Source organism: Coregonus clupeaformis, chromosome 6 (genome assembly GCF_020615455.1).
Source record: "Coregonus clupeaformis isolate EN_2021a chromosome 6, ASM2061545v1, whole genome shotgun sequence".
NCBI lineage: Eukaryota > Metazoa > Chordata > Actinopteri > Salmoniformes > Salmonidae > Coregonus > Coregonus clupeaformis.
The window spans coordinates 980,273-999,791 of NC_059197.1; the positions used below are offsets into that span (position 1 = coordinate 980,273).

Sequence of the window (19,519 nt, forward strand, 5' to 3'; positions counted from 1 at the left end):
CTGACACTTCCTACCTTGACCTTATCTGGCAAAGACTGTATCAAAACTCAGCCTGACAGACAATGTCTCCTCAGTTTCCCCATGCTCTCCACATCTCACCAAACGGCGGGCGTCACAGACACCGGGAATCTTCAATTTCAACTGATCCTCCTCAACACTTAATGCAACCCTCATTATCACTCTTTTCAACGGCGCCCTGCTCTGAAGAGCAAATCAAGTCACAATTATTGTCCCTAATCGTGTAATCCGGAGCGCTCGCTCCCTCTGGGCGGACGAAACACAATAAATCATCATGAGTCCACTCCAAGTTACCTTCACCAACCACTTCTCCACCCAACCTGACACCACATATGGATCAGAAAAAATGCAAGGATCCATTCTCTCTATAAATCTCACTCCAACTGGGCCAGAATCATCCTTAGGACGAAGCCCGAACTCGGTGGTCCTCACCACAGATACTTCAGCCTCACTCTCGCCAGGTTCCATCTCTGAACTACTGGAGCACGTATCCCTCTTTTTGCACTTGACGCCAACCTCCCTCACCGCTTCCCTCTATACTCAACTTCTTCTCAGCAGTCATCACTGCACTTGCCACCACAGTTAATTCATCCTCACTCTCGTCACGTTCAATTTCCTTCTCAAGCTCTTCCAAAAGTTCTATGAGATCCTCCATTCCATATTCACTCAAAACAAATGCCACTTTTCTCATTTTTTTCCTTCTCCACCATCTTCTCCTTCACCAGATCTTCCAAAAAGCTTGTGCAATCCCCCATTCCATATTTGTTCATAACATGTTCCACTTTCTTCCTCTTTTTCTTGTCTGCCATCTTACCGCATCTCAGCTCATCACCATCCCTCCCTGCCTCTTCGATAAAGACTAATCTTTGTATCTGTGCCATTAAAGCATCTGTGATAGCAGTTGCACAACTGAATGCATTCAACCGAAATGTGTCTTCCGCATTTAACCCAACCACTCTGAATTAGAGAGGTGCGAGGGGCTGACTTAATCGACGTCCAGGGCAGTGCCATTGAGGCTATCTCCATTTTAAAGTAGTCAATTTTCTTCTTCTTTATTGGCTGATTGCTTCCAACTCATAGGAATCACCACCCAGTAAATGGTTGGAAGCCCTCAATGGCAATGTCCATGCTAAAACGTGTTATAGTCATGATGAGTCCTCTATCTATCTCTATGGCTTGAACACGTTTTTGTACAGAGAAAGAAACTAGAAGTAGGCTAGATAGATACTCCGACATTTCGGAGAAGAGGATCAGGCTTGGAAAGTAGCTAGTGTTCCAGCCTTGACCCTTTCTTTTATAGCTCAATGACAATGGTCTAGCTAGAAGACAGTGGTCAGCTGAGCACATTTTACTTATAAATGGTCAATGTACAAAAAAGGCCATTCTTACTAAGTTAGCTAATTTTGCTAGTGAAATGTACAATCACCTTAATAAGAAAATCAAGAAATAGGGCTGTTTTCAAACGGTTACTGTGTGTGACCAAGAACACATTTGCAAGTAGGTTTTTTAGATGTTCGTGAACGCAGCCAAAGCACACGGAAGTGAAATGACATTCCGTGGAGTGACGTCAGAAGGGCATCGGCAGTCGGCAGAATTGACCCTAGTTACAAATGCCCTTTTCATCCCTGATTACAAGGAATTAGCTATATTCTCATGGATTGAATGTCGGGAATAATTGTCACTGACAAAGACAATACTCGCTGATCATTACTGCCACACTGAGATGTCGGGAGAGACGAGTTCACAGGTGAGAGAATTGGCTAGTTAGCTAGCACTCTGCATAACATTCATACCAGTGATAACATTCCGCGCAGTGAGGCATGCGCCATTTTTACAGCCAACCCGAAACGCGCTGATTGGTTTACTCACGCGCCCTTCTGCACCTCCGAGCTTTACCATTGGATAATACATCTTATAAATCAAAGGGTTTACATTAGAAATAACATCTGCCTCACCATCAGCAGCCACACCCATTGCACCTGTAGATTATACGTTTATATAATGTTATGTTTAGCTGTCCTTTTCTAGTGGCAGATTGACAGTTCCTGTAGTAAAAATTATATGTGCGTTCATTCATTAAACTAGCCCTAAATAACAGCATAATATGATGTTGCTCCCTGTCAGAGCTTCTAGAGTTGCTGTACTATATGCCTGCAACCAATGTTGCCTGCGTAGTAACCCGGAGACTGCCGCGCAGAAATATCAACACAGAGAGAAGCACGAGATTGAATTGAACTCAACTTTCTAGAGCAGTGGTCACCAACCGGTCTATCGCGATCTACTGGTCGATCTCCAAGGCATTCCTATTCGATCGCCAAACATTTCTGTAAAAACCCCAAAGATAAAGCCTTGAGTTTTCGTCTGGGCTGTTAGCGGTAGGTACTCCCGATTCAGCTGCCATGCGTGCCGGATAGGCGAACTGTTGCCAGTTTGAACCATTTCATGTGTCTGAAGGTACAAACTCTGCCTTCCCGGCGGGCCCAGAGAGCAAACCAAGTGCACTATGGGTTACCGCTGGCCAATCGGATGGCTCAGATTACCGTGTCTGCAGTAATGTAGCAGGCACAAGGAATCTACAGCCAAATGGATACTGTGAGATTTCAAAACGTTTAAAACCATGACTAGAGAGAGACTGTCAACGAATACAGCAAAGAGCTGCTGTTTTTATGAGTGAGCATATGTTTAAATTCTTACTCAGCACTGTCAACACTTTGTAGTCAACACTTTTATAAGCTATTTCCACTCAGCGCTACAACACGCACTGCAGCAGTAATGAATGAGTAGGAAAGTGTATCTATAGGCTTGCGTTGTTGTTATTATTAGCGGCTTGAGTCTTTTTAATATCGAGGAATACATCACTTTCTCTGTTCATAGGAGTAACAACATGAATTTGTGCATGAAGCAGAAATAATGCTGTGCGATTCAGTTTCGCCATCAGCTGGTAGAAGGTGTCCTTTTTTGGTCAGTGTCCCTTTTTGGTCAGTGTCAGTGGAGGAAAGGGAGAGCAGAGGGCTCTTGAGGCTGACCCTCAGTCTGCTGCTCTCTCCCTCAGCCGAGACTGACCATCAGATGCAGGCACCATCAGCCCAGTAAAATGTAAATAAAAAGCAATTTATTTAATTGCCTCAGCTGTTTTGATATAAGCCTACCTCAAATTTTTAAATATAATTTTAAGAAATGGCCTGAACAACAATGCATTGGCAGGGCAATTTAAGCAAAGCCAATATGTGGTGATAATGGATTGGGCCTATAGCTTGAATAAACAGGTTAATGTCAAGCTCTGCATGTTTTTTCCAAAAATCTCATGGATTGTAGGCCTGCATTGAACACCACACATTGGCTGCTACTGTAGACTGAATGATAGAACAGCTATTTCCATGTTAAAATGTTATGGGATGCCCTTTCTCCATAGTTTTTGATAGTAGGCCATACTGGTAGGCCTACATTATGATCAAATAGCCACAGTAGCCTGCATGCCCACAGTAACTTAAAGCGGGTACAGCCTCAGTGTTCACAGTAAATACGCGCTGAAAGAATTTTCACAACGTTCAAGTTTGCGCTCAGCAGACCTGAAATTTGCTCAGTGCCTAATTTTATTTTAGGGAACATTGCCTGCAACATCCAGTGTGTCAATTCTTGTCTTGTCCTATAAAACCTAAAGGTTGCCAGCTTTGAATGGGATCAGATTTAAACAGAAAAATCTATCCTTTTCATATCGGCGCTTTCCACATACATACATGTCTATTTCGTAACCATTTGGAAAATGCTTAAACAAAGGATCTTACTGAAGTCCATCACTACCCCTCCCTGCTCATAATAACTGACACAATGAATCGGCACTCTTGACTTATCAGCTAGGACCAGGGAGATGGGGGTGTAGGAAGCTAAGAGGCATAGTTGTTGAGTATCTCTAGGGCTAGGTTATATGTCTTGCCACTGCTCCCCACATAGACACAGCAGGCTTTCACAGCTCTACAGACGACACAAAGTGCTGCTCTGCGTGTAGAAGCTAAGGTTTACTGAGAACGATGGAGGGACCTTATAAGTACATCAGGGTAAGAGGAAAGCAATTCAAGCAGAGTTTATATTTATTTTATTATATGGAGCAGTTATATGTGGAGTTGGGACAATATGAAGGGAATAACTGCCATGAACTGCAACTACATGTAGAAGTTTAAAAACTCCATTATTGGAAAAATGGCTGTTGTAATGTATTGCTTTCATGTGTTTTTCCAACAGGATGGGAATGGGAAAGTTAGCCGGGTCATAAGGATTGGAACCAGAAAGAGCCAGGTAAGATACCTTTGGTGGTTTAGTGGAACCAAATTTCATTTTATTTTAGATTTCAGGTAATTTTTTTCACTTTCATTTTTTTTCCAGTGTCAGTAAAACAACTGTAGAGTTTAACTTTTGAATGGCGAAACAGCTTTTGAATGGGGGGCACAGAGCGTGGCAACTCCTTATCAGATAAGGTTCCCCTCTCTGTTCCCTCAGATACAGCAGTCAAGGACGTCTGCACCTCCTGTAACAGAGATAGTCCATTCACTGCTCCAATAATGTCTAGCCTTTTACTACAGCTTCCCACTGATTTGATAACGCACGGCTGAACATTTGCTTCCTGAATAGCCTATGATATTCAGTATTATCCAAGAAGTGAACTAGCTAGAAACCAACCATCCAAAATGCACACACACACAAGTTATGTCATCCAAATTGAATTGATTTCTGTTAATTTGTTGACCTCAGCTGGCTCGTATTCAGACGGACAGCGTTGCAGAAAAGCTGAAGGGACTGTACCCCGATGTCCACTTAGAAATAGGTGAGTCCAGGTGTACGGCAATACACTCTTAGAAAAAAAGGTGCTATCTAGAACCTAAAAGGGTTCTTCGGCTGTCCCCATAGGAGAACCCTTTGAAGAACCCTTTTGGGTTCCATGTACAGAGGATTCTACTTGGAACCCAAAAGAGTTCTACTTGGAACCGAAAAGGGTTCTACCTGGAACCAAATAGGGTTCTCCTATGTCGACAGATGAAAAACAACAACTTTGGAGAAAAGAAATGTGTGTATGAAAAAAAGGTTTTATACTGTATATACAGGTAACTGCCAAAATAATGGAAAGACTTGAGTAAATGAAGGACACAAAGTATATTGAAAGCAGGTTCTTCCACACAGATATGTTTCCTGAGTTAATTAAGCAATTAACATCCCATCATGCTTAGGGTCATGTATAAAAAGGCTGGGCAGGCAATTATTTAGGCAATTATTTGGGCTACCATGGCTATGCCCGCATAGGATGACAATGCCCCCATACACAGGGCATGAGTGGTCACTGAATGGTTTGATGAGCATGAAAACAATGTAAACCATATGCCGTAGCTGTCTCAGTCACCAGATTTCATCCAAATCTAAGAGTTATGGAAGATTCTGGAGCGGCACTTGAGACAGCGTTTTCCATCAGCATTAACAAAACACCAAATGGTGGAATTTCTTGTGGAAGAATGGTGTTGCATCCCTCCAATAGAGTTCCAGACACTTGTAGAATATATGCCAAGGTGCATTGAAGGTGTTCTGGCTCGTGCTGGCCCAATGCTCTATGAAGACACTTTATGTTGCTGTTTCCTTTATTTTGGCAGTTACCTGTACAGTGAGGGAAAAAAGTATTTGATCCCCTGCTGATTTTGTACGTTTGCCCACTGACAAAGAAATGATCAATCTATAATTTTAATGGTAGGTTTATTTGAACAGTGAGAGACAGAATAACAACAAAAAAATCCATAAAAATGCATGTCAAAAATGATATAAATTGATTTGCATTTTAATGAGGGAAATAAGTATTTGACCCCCTCTCAATCAGAAAGATTTCTGGCTCCCAGGTGTCTTTTGTTGTTATTCTGTCTCTCACTGTTCAAATAAACCTACCATTAAAATTATAGACTGATCATGTCTTTGTCAGTGGGCAAACGTACAAAATCAGCAGGGGATCAAATACTTTTTTCCCTCACTGTATATGTTCTGTTATTGATAGTGCAGTAATCTTCCTTTGACTATGGAGATGCATCACCAATAAGTTATGTACAATACAGTAATTAAACGACTATCACTTTGAATATGTCCTTCTCTTTCTGTGTCAGTTGGCATGACAACTACAGGGGACAAAATCCTTGACACAGCGTTATCAAAGGTAAATCTGTTTATAAACTAAAGTGTGCCTCATCAGAACTAAATTGTTTCCCAAATTGTTCATTTGACTTGACTCAGTAGTGTGCGAAAACCACTGGCACCTCTATTGTTATTCAAGATAATTTATTTTACACTGTGTACATATAAACTTATGGTCTGAACTGGAAATGTTATGGGGTTAACAGTTAGTAACCTATATGCTTTCTAAATGCAGATTGGAGAGAAGAGCCTTTTCACCAAGGAGCTGGAGACCGCTCTGGAGAGGAACGAGTAAGTCTAATTTTGTCTACTGGAACTGGCATTTCAGTTGGATCCACACAACCAACATCTCATTTTCAACGTTAAAGAAAAACTATAGAAAATGTTCAAAATTAATAACAAAAATGGTTGATGTATTGATTGCGTATGTCTTCACACCCCAGAGTTAATACTTGCTGGAAGCACCTTTGGTTGCCATTACAGCTGTGAATAATTTTGAATAAGATTCTACCAACTTTGCACAACTCTTAGGGCAACATATATTCATTGTTTTTGTCAAAATGTCTCAAGCTCAGTAAGTTTGGGTGGGAGTCATTGATGGACAGCAATATTCAAACCTTGTCTCTGATTTTCAAGCAAATTCAAGTCAGGACTGAGGCTCGACCACTCATGAACAATCGACACCTCTTGAAAAGCAATTCACTAGGCACTGTACATTCAAACTGTAGGCTACATTACTATTAGGAAAGCTACTACTGTCGAGGTACTTTCTTTATTACAATGAAATGGCATACATTTTGAGTAGCTTCAAAATGTCATTAATGTCTTCAAGACTTTGTTTTTTAGTTTTTTTTTACTCTTCACTCTGAAGTGTAGCAAAATAAATGACTCTGTTGTGATGTGTCTCCTATAGGGTAGATTTGGTGGTCCACTCTTTGAAAGACTTGCCCACGACTCTACCTCCTGGCTTTACCATAGGAGCTGTGCTAAAGTAAGTCGACACAATAGTGCCTCTGTAAGGATCCACAGAGAAATCAAACACACTGTCCTAATTCATCTGGGCCTCTTTTGTTGGTGTTCAAACCTTTGAACATACTGATTTACATTTACATTTACATTTTAGTCATTTAGCAGACGCTCTTATCCAGAGCGACTTACAGTTAGATTTGATGTGAAACACTATCAGTTTTACTCGCATATTGTAAAATATTTAAAGATCTTTTTTTCTAAGTTTCTACAGGTTCCTACACATAGATTTCATTGAAAATATAGATTTGAAATCATGATCTAGCTAGCCTAGCTATGTGTATATACATGTATTTTGAATACTCCAAGCGCACTAGTGTATAACTTTCTGAAAATCTATTATTGTAGGATTTCTTCACCACTACTGTGGAATGAAGTAGCCTCAGATATTTTCATGGTAAATCGTTTTTTTCTTCCTGTTCTTTTAAGGCGGGAGAATCCCCATGACGCAGTGGTCTTGCATCCCAAAAACAAGGGAAAATCCCTTGACACCCTGCCCGACAAGAGGTACAAAACACAGTTGAATTTTACTCATGATATTGTTTGATTATTTTCCAATCTGTTTTAAAGAAGGAGTGGCTTGACATTGATCTTGATGTGGTTATTTCATAGTGTGATAGGCACAAGTTCCCTGCGACGGGCTGCTCAGCTAAAGAAACGATTCCCTCACCTGGAGTTTAAAGATATTGTATCCTTTCTCTCACTGCTACTTTCTCTCACTGCTACTTTCATTCACTGCTACTTTCTCTCACTGCTACTTTCATTCACTGGCACTCACAGTATAGCAAAGAATCAAAACAGGATCTTCATTTCAAATCTGATGCACATCATATCAGTAATGAATACATCCTATAGAGAGTTGTGAGTTTGTTTCCTTAGTGTGTTTTCTTCCAGCGAGGAAACCTCAACACAAGGTTGAAGAAGCTGGATGAAAAGGACGACTTCTCTGCCATTATTCTGGCTGCAGCTGGACTCCGTCGCATGGGCTGGGATAGCCGAGTCAGCCAGGTAGCTACTTCCAACACTCCACATCAAAACACCTTGTCCATACCATAGAGATACATCAAGATTCATCTTAATTCATCAAGATTCAATTGTATGTGGTTTTTAGACAATATCTAAGCCTATATATAGCCTATAGCTAGGGCACTGAGTTTTTCCAAGTGTTCACATGGTCATGGAAAACCTCCTGGCCCTACATAATGTATCCACCTACCTAGAATATTGGGCAGTTATCTTTAATTTCTGTCTTTGCATTTGCAGATCCTGGGCCCTGAGGACTGTATGTACGCTGTTGGACAGGTGGGTAGATTTACTTTATAAAGGAGAAATGGGCAACTTTAACTCTTATACCTGTGGTCCTTAATCCATTGTGTAATAACAAAAAAACGCTAAATTGTTGTTAAAACTGAATATTTTACCCTGAAAGGGTATATCAGAGTTACTAACCCATTGTCATTAGGCCTTTGGCCTAGACTCCTTTTGGCACTGTATATGTGAGGATTAGAATTTTCAGCGTGGTCTTAACTGACTGAGGGTCCATTGCTTGGCTGTGTTCCAGGGGGCTCTTGCCATCGAGGTGCGGGCCAGAGACGAGGACATCCTGGAGATGGTGTCTGTTCTGCACGACCCCAACACGGTCCTGCGCTGTATTGCAGAGCGAGCCTTCCTCAGACGACTGGCAAGTCTTACTCTGTCTCCTAGATGTTTTATTATAGTGTGTCCAGTGTATCTGTGAATTGTTGGCTGCTAGTGTATTGTCGATGCTTCTTAATATAGATACTCATAAAGGACCAGTTTCCTAGACACAGATTAGCCTAGGCCTAGTCCTGGACTAAAAAGCATGCTCAATGGAGAATCACCATTGAAAGGGCTTTTTAGTCTAGGACGTGTTTAATCTGTGTCTGGGAAACCGGCCATTAAGGTACAATAGCAAGTGAAAGTAGAAGAATTTACAGTAAAAAAATAAACGGCGAAACCTGCCCGAACAAGGAGGGGAGGCAGCCTCGGCGGAAGTCGTGACAGTACCCCACCGAGCCGCGCGACACATGAAACGAGGGGTTAATACGGTAATCAGGGGGAAGTAATAACCTATAAGTGACCTCGTTGACTATCCTCAGGACTTTGAACGGCCCCACAAACCGCGGGCTCAGCTTCCGGCAGGGCAGGCGGAGGGGCAGATTCCGGGTCGAGAGCCAGACCCGATCCCCCGGTACAAAGACGGGGGACTCACTGCGGTGGCGGTCAGCGTTGGCCTTCTGACCACGCACGGTGCGTTGGAGGTAAACGTGGGCAGCATCCCACATCTCCTCCGCGCGCCGAAACCAGTCATCCACCGCAGGAGCCTCAGTCTGGCTCTGGTGCCACAGTGCCAGAACCGGTTGGTAACCTAGAATACACTGGAAAGGTGTTAGGTTAGTGGAGGAGTGTGGAGAGAGTTCTGGGCATATTCTGCCCATGGCAAGAACACCGACCACTCCCCCGGCCGGTCCTGGCAGTAGGACCGCAGGAGGAACCTACCCACGTCCTGATTTACCCGTTCCACCTGCCCATTACTCTCGGGGTGGAACCCAGATGTCAGGCAGACCGAGACCCCCAGACGTTCCATGAACGCCTTCCAGACCTTGGACGTGAACTGGGGACCTCGGTCAGACACTATATCCTTTGGTACCCCGTAGTGCCGGAAGACGTGTGTAAACAGGGCCTCCGCAGTTTGCAGAGCCGTGGGGAGACCGGGCAGAGGAAGGAGGCGGCAGGGTTTAGAAACACGGTCCACAACGACCAGGATGGTGGTGTTACCTTGGGAGAGGGGAAGATCAGTTAGAAAATCAACACTTAGGTGAGACCATGGTCGTTGTGGAACTGGTAAAGGTTGTAACTTACCAGCTGGGAGGTGCCTAGGTGCCTTACTCTGGGTGCACACTGAGCAGGAGGAGACATACACCCTCACGTCCTTAGCCAAGGTAGGCCACCAGTATTTTCCGGTCAGGCAGCGCACTGTACGGCCGATACCTGGGTGACCAGAGGAGGGTGACGTGTGTGCCCAGTAGATCAGACGATCACGGATAAGAGCAGGCACGTACTGTAGCCCATCTGGACACTGTGGTGGAAAGGGATCCGTGCGTAATCCCTGCTCTATATCGGCGTCCTTCGCCCATACTACCGGCGCCACAATGCAGGAGGCCGGCAGTATGGGAGTGTTGTCTCTGGGCCTCTCCTCTGTGTCATACAGCCGGGACAGCGCGTCTGCCTTGACGTTCTTCGTACCCAGGATGTATGATAGAGTGAAATCAAACCGGGTCAAGAATATGGCCCACCTGGCCTGGCGAGGATTCAGCCTCCTCGCTGCCCGGATGTACTCCAGGTTACGGTGGTTCGTCCAGACGAGGAAAGGGTGTTTTGCCCCCTCGAACCAATGCCTCCACACGGTCAAGGCTCGGACAACAGCCAACAGCTCCCGATCACCAACGCCGTAGTTCTGCTCCGCCGGGCTGAGCTTCTTCGAAAAGAACGCACAGGGGCGGAGCTTGGGTGGCGTACCCGAGCGTTGAGACAGGACAGCTCCTATCCCAACCTCGGACGCATCCACCTCCACTACGAACGGTAGTGATGAATCGGGGTGGGCCAGTACTGGGGCTGAGGTGAACAGACCCCGCAGTTTGCTGAAGGCCAGGTCAGCCTCAGCAGAGCAGCGGAGCCGGGACGGCCCACCCTTCAACAGAGAGGTAATGGGAGCTGCGACCTTGCCAAAGCCCCGGATAAACCTCCGATAATAGTTGGCAAAGCCAAGGAAGCGCTGCACCTCCTTAACCGTGGTTGGAGTCGGCCAATTACGCATGGCTGAAATGCGATCTCCCTCCATCTCCACACCTGAGGTGGAAATGCGGTATCCAAGGAAGGAGACTGACTGCTGGAAAAAAAATACACTTCTCTGCCTTAGCATAAAGGTCATTTTCCAACAGTCGGGCCAGCACCTTGCGAACCAGGGACACATGCTCGGCGCGCGTAGTGGAATACACCAGGATGTCATCAATGTAGACCACTACACCGCGACCAAGCATGTCCCGAAACACCTCGTTCACAAAGGACTGGAAAACTGAGGGAGCATTCATCAAACCATAGGGCATCACCAGGTATTCATAATGCCCTGTGGTTGTGCTGAATGCTGTCTTCCACTCATCTCCCTCTCGGATACGCACCAGGTTGTAGGCACTCCTGAGATCTAATTTGGTGAAGAAGCGCGCCCCATGCATTGATTCAATCACTGAAGGAAGGAGGGGGAGAGGATAACTAAATCTTATCGTCTCCCTGTTCAGTGGTCGATAATCAATGCATGGGCGCAGACCTCCGTCCTTCTTTTTCACAAAGAAGAAACTCAAGGAGGTGGGTGAAGTGGAGGAACGTATATACGCCTGGCGCAGGGACTCGGTGACATATGTTTCCATAGCCACCGTTTCAGCCTGTGACAGGGGGTATACAGTGGGGGGAAAAAAGTATTTAGTCAGCCACCAATTGTGCAAGTTCTCCCACTTAAAAAGATGAGAGAGGCCTGTAATTTTCATCATAGGTACACGTCAACTATGACAGACAAATTGAGAAAAAATAATCCTGAAAATCACATTGTAGGATTTTTAATGAATTTATTTGCAAATTATGGTGGAAAATAAGTATTTGGTCACCTACAAACAAGCAAGATTTCTGGCTCTCACAGACCTGTAACTTCTTCTGTCCTCCACTCGTTACCTGTATTAATGGCACCTGTTTGAACTTGTTATCAGTATAAAAGACACCTGTCCACAACCTCAAACAGTCACACTCCAAACTCCAGTATGGCCAAGACCAAAGAGCTGTCAAAGGACACCAGAAACAAAATTGTAGACCTGCAGCAGGCTGGGAAGACTGAATCTGCAATAGGTAAGCAGCTTGGCTTGAAGAAATCAACTGTGGGAGCAATTATTAGGAAATGGAAGACATACAAGACCACTGATAATCTCCCTCGATCTGGGGCTCCAAGCAAGATCTCACCCCGTGGGGTCAAAATGATCACAAGAACGGTGAGCAAAAATCCCAGAACCACACGGGGGGACCTAGTGAATGACCTGCAGAGAGCTGGGACCAAAGTAACAAAGCCTACCATCAGTAACACACTATGCCGCCAGGGACTCAAATCCTGCAGTGCTAGACGTGTCCCCCCTGCTTAAGCCAGTACATGTCCAGGCCCGTCTGAAGTTTGCTAGAGTGCATTTGGATGATCCAGAAGACGATTGGGAGAATGTCATATGGTCAGATGAAACCAAAATAGAACTTTTGGTAAAAACTCAACTCGTCGTGTTTGGAGGACAAAGAATGCTGAGTTGCATCCAAAGAACACCATACCTACTGTGAAGCATGGGGGTGGAAACATCATGCTTTGGGGCTGTTTTTCTGCAAAGGGACCAGGACGACTGATCCGTGTAAAGGAAAGAATGAATGGGGCCATGTATCGTGAGATTTTGAGTGAAAACCTCCTTCCATCAGCAAGGGCATTGAAGATGAAACGTGGCTGGGTCTTTCAGCATGACAATGATCCCAAACACACCGCCCGGGCAACGAAGGAGTGGCTTCGTAAGAAGCATTTCAAGGTCCTGGAGTGGCCTAGCCAGTCTCCAGATCTCAACCCCATAGAAAATCTTTGGAGGGAGTTGAAAGTCTGTGTTGCCCAGCGACAGCCCCAAAACATCACTGCTCTAGAGGAGATCTGCATGGAGGAATGGGCCAAAATACCAGCAACAGTGTGTGAAAACCTTGTGAAGACTTACAGAAAACGTTTGACCTGTGTCATTGCCAACAAAGGGTATATAACAAAGTATTGAGAAACTTTTGTTATTGACCAAATACTTATTTTCCACCATAATTTGCAAATAAATTCATTAAAAATCCTACTATGGGATTTTCTGGATTTCTTTTCCTCATTTTGTCTGTCATAGTTGACGTGTACCTATGATGAAAATTACAGGCCTCTCTCATCTTTTTAAGTGGGAGAACTTGCACAATTGGTGGCTGACTAAATACTTATTTTCCCCACTGTATATGACTCCTGGGAGGTACAGCGTCTACCCAGCGGTTTATCGCGCAACAGCCCGCCCGATGAGGTGGTAATTTAGTAGCCTGCGTTTTAGAGAACGCTTGCACCAGATCTAGGTATTCAGGGGGAATGCACACGGTGGAGGTACTGTCTGGACTTTCCACCATGGTTGCACCAACGGAAACACCAAGACACCTACCCTGACACTCTCACGACCACCCTGTGAGAACCATCTGCATGAGAAGATGGGGTTGTGGAGTGCTAGCCAAGGGATACCTAATACCACACCGTGTCGGCCCACTCCAGGGCTTTCCCGCAGAGGCAGGAAACGAGGACGGACACCTTCTCCCGCTCCGATGGTGCCGGCCTGATGCTGGCAAAGTAAAGCTCCAATTGGAGGAGGAATCCCTGGCACAGCGCCGCTGTCCACTCAAACGCCCGTGGTCAGGATATCTGGATCCCTGCTGGGGTGTAGGTGGCTGGATCCGGTTGGCCAGCTGGTCTCGACAGATCGGGTCCGCTCCTCTCCAGGCATTGGACGACCTGAAGAACCTGATCCATCGCTTCCCCCAAGCTGGCCAGCGTCGTGAAGTGCTCTTGGACCCGTGCCACGACTCCAGGCATGCACTCTTCTCCTGCTGACTCCATAGCGGGTGGGTGATTCTGTGATGCGTGTGATAGGAGTCAGGCACAGGAGAGTAATACGCATCCAAAGAGTTTATTCCGTCGATAAACAGTTGAGCAAGCATGCGACAACAAAACTCAGGCACAGGGGAAATATCTACCCTGGCAACAACAAGGTAAGGGTAGCTCAACCGAGCTACACACAGCTCACTACAAACAATCACCCACACAGACAAGGAAGCAGAGGGAACACTTATACAATGACTCAATTGGGGATAAGAACCAGGTGTGTGTGATTAATTAGACAAGACAAGTGGAGTGATGATAAATGGATCGGCAGCAGCTAGTAAGCCGGTGACGACGAACGCCGAAACAAGGAGGGGAGGCAGCCTCGGCGGAAGTCGTGACATATTCTTTCAATTTTTTATAATGGATTTAATGGTGCTCCGTGGGATGTTCAAAGTTTCAGATATTTTTTTATAACCCAACCCTGATCTGTACTTCTCCACAACTTTGTCCCTGACCTGTTTGGAGAGCTCCTTGGTCTTCATGGTGCCGCTTGCTTAGTGGTGTTGCAGAACAGGTGTATATATATACTGAGATCATGTGACACTTAGATTGCACACAGGTGGACTTCATTTAACTAATTATGTGACTTCTGAAGGTAATTGGTTGCACCAGATCTTATTTAGGGGCTTCATAGCAAAGGGGGTGAATACATATGCACGCACCACTTTTCCGTTATTTATGTTTTAGAATTTTTTGAAACAAGTTATTTTTTAAATTTCACTTCACCAATTTGGACTATTTTGTGTATGTCCATTACATTTACATTTTACATTTTTAGTCATTTAGCAGACGCTCTTATCCAGAGCGACTTACAGTTAGTGAATACATATATTTTTATACTGCCCCCCCCGTGGGAATCGAACCCACAACCCTGGCGTTGCAAACGCCATGCTCTATCAACTGAGCTACATCCCTGCCGGCCATTCCCTCCCCTACCCTGGACGACACTGGGCCAATTGTGCGCCGCCCATGAGTCTCCCGGTCGCGGCCGGCTGCGACAGAGCCTGGATTCGAACCAGGATCTCTAGTGGCACAGTTAGCACTGCGATGCAGTGCCTTAGAACACTGCGCCACTCAGGAGACTCAATTACATGAATTCCAAATATAAATCCATTTAAATTACAGGTTGTAATGCAACAAAATAGGAAAAACGCCAAGGGGGATGAATACTTTTGCAAGGCACTGTAACTATCTGCATTGACCCTTTTTGCACCAACTTTTTTTGCCCCATCACATACGCTGCTGCTACTGTTTATTATCTGTCATGTTGACTAATCACTTTATTCCTAGTTATTCAGTATGTACATATCTACCTCAATTACTTCGTACCCCTGCACATCGACTCGGTACTGGTACCCTGTGTATATAGCCAAGTTATCATTACTCATTGTGTATTTATTATTACTTTTATTATTACGTATTATTACTTTTCTATTATTTCTCTATTTTATTTCTCTCTGCATTGTTGGGAAGGGCCCATAATTAAGCATTTCACTGTTAGTCTTCACCTGTTGTTTACATTTTATTTGATTAATTTATAATTCAGAAAATGGATACTGCAAATGTCTATTTTATTGTATGTCCCATTATATTTGACTGTCTACACTCCAGTGTAATCACTCTCGCTTGTTGTAGGAGGGGGGTTGCAGTGTACCAGTTGCTGTCCACACTGAAGTCAAGGACTCTCAGGTAAGGGCTTATGACATTTGCTAACGTGTGCGTCATTGCGTATCCATGGTTATGTGCGTGCATGCTTTTGTAACTGTAGTGTTCTATTAACCCCAGCTCTACCTGACGGGTGCAGTGTACAGCCTGGATGGTTCAGACAGTCTCAAGGAGACCATGCAGACCAGCATTGCTTCAGACAATAAGGTCAGACTACTGATTTCTCACTCCCAGTCAGAACACAAGTGAACTCTTCTCATTAAACATATCAGCTCACCAAGGGGCTCCCTTCTCAGGGCATATTTATTTGGTTTATTTAAGCTGTCTTTCCTCTGTGGTAGGTGGAAGAGCAAGTTGATGAGCGGGTCCAGCGTGTTGGCATCACAGCGAACAACATGCCAGGCCCGGCCCAGGATGCTTCTGAGAAGCTAGGTCTAGACCTGGCCAATCTACTGCTGAGTAAAGGGGCTAAGGCGATCCTTACCGTGGCCAGGCAGCTCAACGATGCGCGATAAACTCACTCTGTGCCCCCAGCTGGGTCTGGAGGTGTAACCTGCACTCACCGGTAGTCCACACTGATATTAAAGCTCTAACATGACTGACTGACGATTCATGATATAGAATAGCACTGTCAGCACCACCAGACGTGGGTTCGAATAGTATTCGTTTTCGTTCAAAGTTTGATTGAGCCTGCTTGGAGTGCCAGAACATTAACGTACAGGGAACTGCCAAAATAATGGAAACACTTGAGTACATGAGGAATACAAAGTATATTAAGATGGGTGCTTCCACAGAGGTTTGGTTCCTGAGTTAAATAAGCAATTAGGATCCCATCATGCTTAGGTTCATGTATAAAAATGCTGGGCAGGCCATAGGATCACAATTCCCTCATCCACAGGGCACACATTTTCACTGAATGGTTTGATGAGCCTGAAAACAATGTAAGCCATATGCCATGACTATCTCAGTCACCAGATCTCAATCCAATTGAACACTTCTGGGAGATTCTGAAGCGATGCCTGAGACAGTGTTTTCCACCACCATCAACAAAATACAAAATTATGGAATTTCTCGTGGAAGAATGGTGTCGCATCCTGCTAATAGAGGTGCATTGAAGCTGTTCTGGCTCATGGTGGCCCAATGCTGTATTGAGACACTATGTTTTGTGTTTCCTTCATTTTGACAGTTACCAGTTACACATATTGAGGGACTCCATTTCTCAGTGAATGGGAGTTTAACTCTTGTTGGGATCATGCTACCTCTTTCATCAACAGAGCTCTGATAATCTTGTTTGATGAATGACGTGTGTGACATATTAGTGATGTCTGTTAAACAGATCCAGAACATGCAAGCTACAGTGACAAACTCTAGCTTATGAGTACTACCAAGCCCAAGCCCACCTGTCTATAACACCAGAGCGTGTATATATTTTTTCTATTTCCCATGATCAATGGAATACTTTAAGACAATAAGGAAAGCACTGCATATACACTGCAGGTGATAAACGGACGATAAACACTGGATGCAGTACAAAAACTAAGCTCAATATTGGATACCTGTGGCATTTTCCTTTCAATGTGTTCACATAAGTTTCATGTGTTTTGATCCTGAGAGGATTTTTATTGCTTGCTTGTTTTGCTATACCAATTTTAAGAATATAAAGCAGGGTGAAATAACACCGAACAAATGTCATGTGCATACTTCAAAACAGGGCCTGTATTCATAAAGCGTCTTGAGTAGGAGAGCTGATCAGGTACCCCCGGCCATGTAATCTGATTCATTATGGCAAAACTCATCCTAGATCAGCACTCTTATTCTGAGACGCTTTATGAATACAGGCACAGGTTTGGTATGTTCACTGTGTGTACTTGATCCAGCCTACTACTCAATGACTTCAGAATTGAACAAGTATTCCATAACCATCCCAGTAGATATGGCTCCTATGGTAACGATATGTGTGTATTATGAAGCAAATGGAGAAATTAATTGAATGTAATGTCATTGTAAGCTACCTTTTTAGATATTTTGTGGCATTTGTTAACAAACCTTATGCTGTCAGATACCATAGTTTTGTGCCTTACTTGAGTTGTTTTGTCTATGTGGCTGCTGTGTGTACAGCTTTGCTTACAACCTAATGCAACCTTATTACCTTGACCTACAAATATGCCTTTTCCCTTGTACCCGTGGAGCCTGCACAGGTTTTCCTGAGTGTCAACCCATTGTGACCCCTCTAACTTATATTTAGCAGAATGCATTATGTAACATATGTTGCATTATGTTATATTACGTGGCGTTATGTTGTTTGACTATCGATACTTGAAAGGTAGAGGGTGGTTGTGCCATATTTCTGTTTTGCAGCTTTCTGCTTTCCACTGTAGTGCTCAGACATTTTAAGAAGATGCTGGTCAAAAGATACTTGCTATACCATCAATTCATTCATTATTGCAGCAATCATCATGATATGACAGAATGTGGAAATGTAATGCAATCTGAAAGCGTCATGCTTTGCTTTGTCACGTTCATTAATTCTGTGTCATAAAAAGGAGCCAGCCTCAAATAAAGCCACTTGTTACTTTTTAGCTTGTACATTGAAACTATTTGATTTGATTCGTAGTTTATTATTCAGCCAATGTTTTGTAGAGCAGCGGAGTTTTCAGAGGAGTGTTTTCATTTTCTTCATCCTCTTCATTCTTCTTGGTCTGCAAGTGCTTCATCCATTTTGGGACTTCTGATTTAATTACATGTACCCACTGATTCTTGAAGAATATAACTTATAAATGCCTCATGAGCTTAGTTCAACTGTCGTACCCCATCAGAACCCAAAATAGAAGCTTGTTTCACTCCAATGTTTGTAAACAAAGTCAATGTAAACATGGCTCAAAATATGGTTAAAACTATAATTGTAATGTAATGGATGGTCAGTCCTTGCATCCATAGCTCTGTCTATGAATATGAGAGCTTTTTACCGAAACGGGTGGGGAAAACACATTGTTATTGTTTCAACAGCTTTAAAGGGAAAGTTCAATGTTTTACAAATTAATGTTAGATGGTTGGTTACTCACCCTGAAAGCGATCTGGCCTAGGAGAAACTAATCCATGTTTCGGTTTTATTTAATTAGCCACTACAAGCTTCAGCTAACTTTGGCCACCGAAGCTGAAAATCAACAGAAGTGGTGGGGGCTTCCACAGCAGGTTCATCCCATCTGTCCATCAGACAATGGAAATGCTTGTTCACATTGGCAGTTTGAAGTGACTAAATCATATTTTCTTGCATATCCGATTCAAATCTGTTATTTTTCCTGCAGTCTGAACAGCCAAAAAACACATGGAATCAGATATTTCAAGCCACATTTCAAACTACCTTCGTAGGTGGTTTGAAATCAGATACCAATCGGATTCCTGGCCATGCGACTCGTCTCAACAGTCAAATCTCATTTATTTGGCCTTAAGTAGACTGTATGTTATTTGCCATATCTTGTTGCTTGTTAGCTACTCTGTTGACAGTTTGACAAGAACATGTGGTAGCTAACTAGTTTGTTCATTGTTTACAAAGAATTTAGTGAATGTGCTAGAAAGCTAAACAGCTAGCTAGTTGACTGCTGCGGCTAGCCAGAAAGGACTCGTTTTGAAACTTGGATCAACTTATCCTTTGAGGCTTTAAAAGTGTTCTTACACTGTGATTTTGAACATTAAAAGCAACTGGGAAACGTCCATGGCAGGCATTGTTGTCACCTTAGCTTGCTACATAACTTCTGAGTGATAGGAAGCACGAGCACCACCACCAATCAGCCTACACCACTGCGCACACACCCATAGGTGCTATGACAACTAGTGTAGCCATGTCAGCAAATGACTGCTGTCTGAACACACACACATCCGATTTGGTCACTTGTA

General features: G+C 43.9%; 1 protein-coding gene across 3 annotated transcripts; it reads left to right on the plus strand.

Moving 5' to 3' along the window:
• Positions 1-1,215: 1,215 nt before the first annotated feature.
• On the plus strand, positions 1,216-18,204 carry LOC121567362 (porphobilinogen deaminase). 3 transcript variants are annotated; one of them, XM_041877362.2, is made up of 15 exons: positions 1,221-1,765; positions 3,970-4,073; positions 4,258-4,311; positions 4,765-4,837; positions 6,150-6,199; positions 6,413-6,468; positions 7,091-7,168; positions 7,633-7,710; positions 7,816-7,891; positions 8,098-8,211; positions 8,467-8,505; positions 8,765-8,884; positions 15,596-15,649; positions 15,746-15,832; positions 15,967-18,204. In XM_041877362.2, the coding sequence occupies exons 2-15, from the start codon at positions 4,047-4,049 to the stop codon at positions 16,138-16,140; spliced, it is 1,080 nt and encodes a 359-aa protein (XP_041733296.1). In that variant the 5' UTR covers positions 1,221-1,765; positions 3,970-4,046; the 3' UTR covers positions 16,141-18,204. The 3 variants fall into 3 exon arrangements, with proteins under 3 accessions (XP_041733297.1, XP_041733296.1, XP_041733295.1); XM_041877363.2 differs by lacking the exon at positions 3,970-4,073 and having other exon boundaries at positions 1,216-1,765; XM_041877361.2 differs by lacking the exon at positions 1,221-1,765 and having other exon boundaries at positions 3,909-4,073.
• The last annotated feature ends 1,315 nt before the right edge of the window (positions 18,205-19,519 follow it).